At 43.8% G+C, this 7,927-nt stretch overlaps 1 protein-coding gene across 1 annotated transcript; it reads right to left on the bottom strand.

Moving 5' to 3' along the window:
- Positions 1-2,937: 2,937 nt before the first annotated feature.
- On the bottom strand, positions 2,938-4,545 carry LOC138887878 (uncharacterized). The gene has a single exon (XM_070169668.1). It carries the CDS (start codon positions 4,543-4,545, stop codon positions 2,938-2,940), a length of 1,608 nt encoding a protein of 535 aa, XP_070025769.1.
- Between the last annotated feature and the right edge of the window lie 3,382 nt (positions 4,546-7,927).

The raw sequence follows: 7,927 nt of genomic DNA, 5'->3' as shown, positions 1-7,927 counted from the left end.
CCTGGATAAGGGAGCATCGAGGCTAGAGTAGCCAAGGCATCGGCTAGCTCGTTGTGAAACCGGGGAATGTATCTGAACTCGATAGATTTGAATCTTTTGCTCAAGTCTCGTACACATTGTTTATACGGAATAAGTTTGATATCTCGAGTCTCCCATTCGCCTTGGGCTTGTCGGATAAGCAAGTCAGAATCTCCCATAACTAATAGTTCATGCACATCCAGATCGATGGCCATTTTCAAACCCATGATACAAGCTTCATATTCTGCCGTATTATTAGTACAGAAGAACCGAAGTCGGGCCGTTGCAGGGTAATGGTGTCCAATAGGTGAGATGAGGATTGCCCCGATCCCAACTCCTTTGATATTGACAGCCCCATCAAAATACATTTTCCATATAGGGTGATCGTCTGGAACCACTTCCTCTATCGAGTTGACCTCTTCATCCGGGAAGTATGTGCTAAGTGGCATGTACTCATTATCAACTGGATTCTTTGCCAAATGATCTGCCAAAGCCTGTGCTTTCATCGCGGTGCGAGTGACATAGACGATGTCAAACTCTGTGAGCAGGATTTGCCATTTTGCGAGCCTGTCAGTGGGCATTGGCTTTTGGAAGATGTACTTCAAAGGATTCATTCTGGATATGAGGTAAGTAGTGTAGGCCAAAAGATAATGTCTCAACTTCTGAGCGACCCAAGTTAAGGCACAACATGTCCTTTCTAAAAGGGTGTACTTAACCTCATAATCGGTGAACTTCTTGCTCAAATAATATATTGCCTGTTCCTTTCTGCCTGTTGCATCATGTTGCCCCAGAACGCATCCAAAGGAATTATCCATCACTGATAGATATAAAAATAAAGGCCTACCAGGTTCAGGTGGAACCAGTACAGGGGGTTTTGACAGATAATCTTTGATCCTGTCAAAGGCCTTTTGGCAATCGTCCGTCCATCTAATAGCGACATCCTTTTTCAGCAACTTAAAGATGGGCTCACACGTGGTTGTGAGCTGAGCAATGAACCTACTGATATAGTTCAACCTCCCGAGCAAACTCATGACCTCTTTTTTGTTCTTCGGGGGTGGCAAATCTCGAATGGACTTTATCTTAGATGGATCTAATTCGATGCCTCTCCGGCTGACTATAAAACCAAGGAGTTTCCCAACTGGGACCCCAAATGCACACTTGGCTGGATTAAGCTTAAGGTCATACCTACGAAGCTGTTCGAAGAACTTTTTCAAATCACACACGTGATCAGCTTGTGTCTTTGATTTTATGATGACATCGTCGACATATACCTCAATCTCTTTGTGCATCATGTCGTGAAAAATGGTGGTCATGGCCCTCATATAAGTTGCCCCTGCATTCTTTAAACCGAATGGCATGACCCTATAACAATAGGTACCCTATGGCATGGTGAAAGCAGTCTTTTCTGCATCATCCTCATCCATTAGAATTTGGTGGTACCCAGCATAGCAATCCACAAATGATTGGATCTCATGCTTTGCGCAATTATCTACAAGAATGTGGATGTTTGGCAAAGGAAAATTATCCTTTGGACTTGCTTTGTTCATGTCCCTATAGTCGACACAAACTCTAGTTTTTCCATCCTTCTTTAGCACGGGCACAACATTTGCCACCCAGGTTTTGTATCGGACAGCTCTGACCACATTAGCGCTTAGTTGCTTCATTATTTCTTCTTTGATTTTGTCGCTCATGTCTGTTTTAAATTTTCGTTGCTTTTGTTGGACTGGTGGAAAACCAGGATACGTAGGAAGCTTATGAACCACCAGATCAGCACTTAAACCCGGTATATCATCGTAAGACCAAGAAAATACATCTTTCAAATAAAAGTTGAATCAAGATATCTCTGGTTTTTTGTTCAGTGTGAATGTTTATCTTCATTTCTCTAACTTCTTTAGGACTTCCGATATTAATCGTCTCAGTTTCATTGAGGTTTGGCTTAGGATTGTTTTCAAATTGTTCCAACTCTCTTTTTATTTCCTCAACAATCTCATCTTCCTCATATTCAACCTCTTGATGCGTTATTTCGATATTAGACAGCTTTTCAAGATCTAGGCATGAATTCCGCATGGATGTCATGTTATTAAAGCCGACATTAACAAAACAAGACTCCTTCCTTGTGGGGAGAGGAGTTTCTTCCAAGTTGGCGAGCATGGTGTCTGGGTCAATTAGTTGCACAACGTCACGACTAGTGCCTTCACCAGCCTGGATCATATTCACTTCAAAAAACATCTCGCTGAGGTCATGGAAAATTTCATCAATGTTTGCATGCGCCGAGGAATTTTGACCCTCTCGGAGTCGTGGCTTGACAAAAGTGTAGAAAATATGAGGGATAGGTTGTTGCAAGACCCATCCACTCTTTTTGCGGTGTTTGGATTTGTTTTTGTCTGCTTGTGTTGGCCTGAAGCCTAAGCCAAAAGTACCTCGTTTCCTAACGAAGAAATAGGCTCTGAAATCGCTTGCAATGATGCCCCAAACCTTTTCCTGGCTCATAACCTTGTCTCATCATAACCATAGCCACCATTACAGATGTGGCGGAAAGACAAGGATACAGAATGGGCTTTCCTTCATCGACATGGTCCACAACAACCACTTCAAAAGCCTGATATACAATGGACTCAGACCCTTCCTTGGCCTCAATACAGGGGATTAACGGGTCTTTATAAACGGAAGGCTCGTCTTCTCCGTGAACAATAATTTCTTGCCCGTCATGTTCGAATTTAAGCATCGGGTGTAAGGTGGATGGCACATCTCGGGCTGTATGGATCCATGGACTTCCAAGAAGAAAGTTATAAGAAGTGACCATGTCCACTACTTGGAAAACAATCTCAAAGTCCACCGGCCCAATCGTCATGGTGAGGTTGATTTCCCCATGGTGTCTCTCGCTGAGCCATCGAAAGCCCGGATGCGAACATTGCTGGGTCAGATTCTGTCCGTATTGATCTTCATGCTTTGCAAAGTAGAGAGAGGGCATACATCTACACTTGAGCCTCCATCAACCATGACTCTCTTTACATAATGCCCCTCACATTTTACTATCAAGTTCAACGCCCTATTGTGCCTGTCTCCTTCCTCGAGAAGTTCATCATCGGTAAATGAGATTTTATTTACCTCAAAAAATCTATTGGCCATCTTCTCTAACTGATTCACTGTGGTCTCTTCTGAGATATGTGCCTCGTTCAGGACCTTGATTAGTACACGAGCATGCTCTTTGGAATGTATGAGCAAAGATAGTAGAGAGATTTGGGCAGGAGTCTTTCTTAGCTGGTCAATGATTGAGTAATCCTGAGCTTTCATTTTCTTCAAAAACTCTTCTGCCTCTGCTTCAGTGACTGGCTTCTTTATTGGAAATTGGCCTCCTCTGATTTGCTTGGCCTTCATCAACTCTTCTGGAGAATAACACTTCCCCGATCGAGTCAAACCTCCAGTTTCCCCCACTTCCTCTATGATTTCCTTGCCTTTGTAGGTCATCACAGTTTTGTTATAGTTCCAAGGGACAGTTTTCGTGTTTGTCACAGGGGGTTGCATGGCAGGTTTGATTATGATCGGCTCTATTATGCCATTCGCACCGCCCCGATTCTGCCTTGTAACGGGGTGTCCTCCAAGGACATACAACCTTGGGCTTGGAACATTGGAGCGAACCTCTAACCTCGAGACCTTGGGCACAAATAAAGTTACCTTTTCTGAGTTCGGGATGCCTTTCACAATCAACGACACATCTCGGCTTGGTCTTACTTCCAAACTTATTCCTTCTTGAATTGCTCCCACTGTCATTTCTGTTTGGCCGACCGGCTTGTATTCCTGATCTTGGTCAATCATTCCCATGAAATGAACATCGTTGTGTTCCAGCAACGGGTTATTTGTCACATTAGGAGGGTCCTCGCCATTCGTTACTACAATTAATTTTTCAGAAATGAGTCTTTCTATGGCTCCTTTCAGAGTCCAACAATCATCGGTGTTATGCCCTGGGGCACCTGAATGATATTCACATCTAGCATTTGCTTGAAATCCATGTGAATTCGGATGCATATGGTGGGGAGAGATGGGTCCAATCACGCCCATTTGCTTCAGCTTCTGGAATAGACTAGAGTATGATCCAGCCAATGGAGTGAATTTTTCTGTCGGCCTCTGCTCTCGACCATAATCCTGCCTGGGACGAGCATTGTAGGGTGCCCGAAATTTTTGTTGCTGAGGTCGGGGGGCCCTTGGAGCTGGTGCCCGTACCTGATGATTGGGAGGCTGAGCATATGATTGAGCATTGAACACCATACATAGTGGTGGGCCCACAGAGTATTGAGGAATTGGCGGGGGATAGTAATGTTGAGGGTAGCAGGATCGCCCCTGCTGAACTTGCACATAAGGGTGTGATGCCCCTCTTTGAACTTCCCTAGATCCCGAGGTCATCATAGAACCTTCATCTCCCTTTTTCCTATTTGCAAAACTTCCCGACCCATTTTGGATGGCTTGGGTGGTGGCTTTGAGAGCAGCCTGACTTACAATTCTGCCAGTCTTTAAGCCATTTTCGACCATTTCCCCTATCTTGATTGCTTAAGCAAAAGGCCTACCCATTGCAGATATCATGTTTTGGAAATAATCAGGCTCTTGAGCCTCCAAAAAGACAGTGATCAACTCATGATTATCCATGGGTGGCTTAACTCTGGCCGTCTGCTCCCTCCACTTGATGGCGTACTCCCTAAAGCTTTCCGTCGTCTTTTTCTTCATATTGGATAGGGAATTGCGGTCTGGTGCAATATCAATGTTGTATTGGAATTGCTTGACGAAGGCCTAGGCTATGTCATCCCAAACATGCCAGTGAGAGATGTCTTGGTCAATGAACCATTCGGAAGCTACCCCCACAAGGCTTTCCCCAAAGTAAGCCATCAACAACTCTTCCATTCCTCCCGCACCCCTCAGCTGGTTGCAGTACCTTTTCAAGTGGGCGATAGGGTCGCCGTGTCCATCATATTTCTCAAATTTTGGGGTCTTGAACCCTCATGGAAAATGGATGTGAGGGAACATGCATAGATCACTGAATGAAACACTTTTGTGACCACCTAGTCCCTGTATGTTCTTTATATTCTATTCAAGACTTTTCATTTTCCTGGCCATCTCATCAGGCTCAATCGTCGTGGCAGGCATTTCATTTTCCACTAGTGATTCGTATCGAGGAGTCTGATTGTATGGAGCCGAGACCCCAAAAGCCATATTCGGAGAATAGTATTGTCCATCATAAGCATGAGATGGTGGCTCATTATTTGGCTTCATCACAGGAGGTGGTGGCGGGATTGTATATACCGGTGAGCCAGACACGACAAGAGGGGTGTTCCTGACCGGTGCGGCTGGAGGTCGCATATTAGAGGTATTGGGGGCAGCATGGAGGCTATAATTTGGCACTTACCCTGGTGGTAGAATGGGGTCGCTCGTTGCATGGAGCGGTGATTGAGTAGCCTGGGGTATGGTGTAAGTTCCCTCTGAGGGACCCTGGGGTGGAGGTCGACCGGAAACCCAAGCTTGATATACATCTGACAGTTGTTGTCTCAATTTTCTTATCTCCTCAGACTCTTGCTCAACTGACTGACCTTGCGGATTGTCACTGACCAACTTGATTTCATCACTGTTATCCATTACTACTAGTCCCTTAGATCTTGTGAAGTAATGATGTGCTGCCAGATTTACCACAAACCAACCACCTTAAACTTACTGGATTAAGAGCCAACAAACGTGTTAGGGTTAGGCATTTTATAGATATGAATTACACGCAATATGTCATGCTCCTAACATCGCCACCATTTCTAAAATGATTTTGGAAGGCTTCAATGTTTCATTCCGGCTTATCAGCTTGTTGCTTATTGACACTGTTATTTCCTTCTTCTCTTTTTTTCGTATTTTTTTTCACTCGCCTTATTTGATCCCTTACTTTAGAGCCATTTAAAATAAAAACTTGATCAAAGCTTTTGTGGGTTGCCTACGTATCATGTCACCGCATGAATCAGATCATTACGTAGTTCAGTTGTTTTTTTTTTACAAAACAAACATCTTTTTGGTTCATTTTAGAATTAAAAAAAAATCTTTTCATTGATTTTCAAAATAATTCTTTTTTTTTATACAAGACTCAAAAGGCAAGAGTTACATAAAGATAAACAAGACCAAGCCTGACTAAAATAGACTTTTTAAGATAAAAGGCAAAACAACAAGACTCAAAACGCCAAAAGACTCTTACAGACTCGAAAACAACAAAAGTATAATGAAAAAGGACTGATAACTAAAAGAAGACTTTGATCTTTGCAGTAGAATCCACCAACATCACTGTAATCAAGGCTCTTGTTCCTGTGCCTGACCCCCAACGTTGTGGTATATCCTCTCCAAGTCTGCAGATATATGACGAGCAATGTTTAATGATACTTCTGCAAACCGCTTGGGCGTCATTCCCTGGCAACTCCTGCGTTCTCTTGAGGTATATGTGGCTACCTCGAGGATCTTTCCTTTAATGTATTCCTGAGACACATGCAACTCTTGATTTTGCTGACCACGTGTCTCAGCTAGATCCAGCATATCACGCTCGCGGTCCAAGGCCATATCTTTCTGGCGCCGAGTTTCTAGTAACTCCCCCTCCAACCGATTTATCATACTCTAGTAGTGATGTCTTTCTACTTCAAACTCCGCGATCTGTCTCTCCTTGCTTGATTCAACTCCATCTAACTGATCCCTTAAACCTTTGATTAGTGGAGCGTAACTCATGCGCTCATGATCACGGACTACCCTGAACTGGACTTCTCTCTCTTTTTGTTGCTGTGCGGTTGTGACCATGTTCTTCTCTCGAATTTGGGATTTGAGTGCTTGCCTCTCTCGTGCCCACTGAGCTTTCTCTTTCTCAAAAGCATCATACAACAAATTCTTGTCTACTTTAACGATGCTGAGCTCTTCTTGCAGTGCTCCAAAGTCAGATTCATAACCCCTTTTCATCTCTTCCGTAGCCAGCCCAACTCTGTTTCGAATTTCAGCCTCCCACTCTGTGGTGCTCTTCACGACTGTACCTGGTCTATCTGCGAGAGCATCTTGGTTATAGAACCACTCAAGATAAGAAGGATTCAACTCACCACTTCCTCGATCTGCCACCATGGTGCCACGCTCGAGTATCTTAGTGCCATTCCAAACACGTTGGGCATAAGCTTTACGAATGGGATCCTCTAATGTTGCTTCCCAGATAAAATTTTCCATAGTCTCTACCGGGGGAACTATTTGTTTGTGACCCAGCTAACATAGAACTCTAATGGAAACATATGGCTGATAACCTTGAAGCCCCATTAAGATCAGAAATGGATGGCAAAATGACTTATAGATGACATATTCCGCGGTGAACCAAGGATAATTCCATGTGATCTGATCATTTGTTAAGGAGTGAATATACTTTCTCCAATCATTGACACTTTCTGGGAAATTGCGGATCTCCGACTCACTCTTCAATCTAGCATTATACTGGCGAACATGATTACCCCAACAAGTACGGTGGTCTACCTGATAAGGACGACGGAAAAGATGATCCATGAACCACATCTGGAGCAGGAGGTTGCAACCTTCAAAGAAACCTTTTCCTTCCCAGCACCTGGTCAAGGCGCGAAAGGTATCTGCTAACACCATTGGAAGAATATATGAATCATTTCTTTTCATCATCGCTGTGACTATCCCAGATAACCGAATGTTGATCTTCCGATCCTCTCTCGGGAATACCATACACCCCAAGAAAGCTACAATGAATGCTTTTCATCCATGGCCTCGCCATGTGTGTTGGTTCTGTTTGTTAATTAGTTTCTTCCCATATTCTGAGAACCCCCTTTCATGGCCGTACCTATCATACAAGAAATCTAGGTGGACCTGCCCTTGCGCCACATATGCTATCTCGGTGTGGCTGATC

Source organism: Nicotiana sylvestris, chromosome 3 (genome assembly GCF_000393655.2).
Source record: "Nicotiana sylvestris chromosome 3, ASM39365v2, whole genome shotgun sequence".
NCBI lineage: Eukaryota > Viridiplantae > Streptophyta > Magnoliopsida > Solanales > Solanaceae > Nicotiana > Nicotiana sylvestris.
Note: the sequence above shows the minus strand (reverse complement) of the source record. Positions and strands in the feature narration are given on the sequence as shown.

Bases quoted from the DNA above. Each gene is read 5' to 3' on its own strand.
- LOC138887878 (XM_070169668.1), bottom strand. From the start codon at position 4,545: ATGGTCGAAAATGGCTTAAAGACTGGCAGAATTGTAAGTCAGGCTGCT.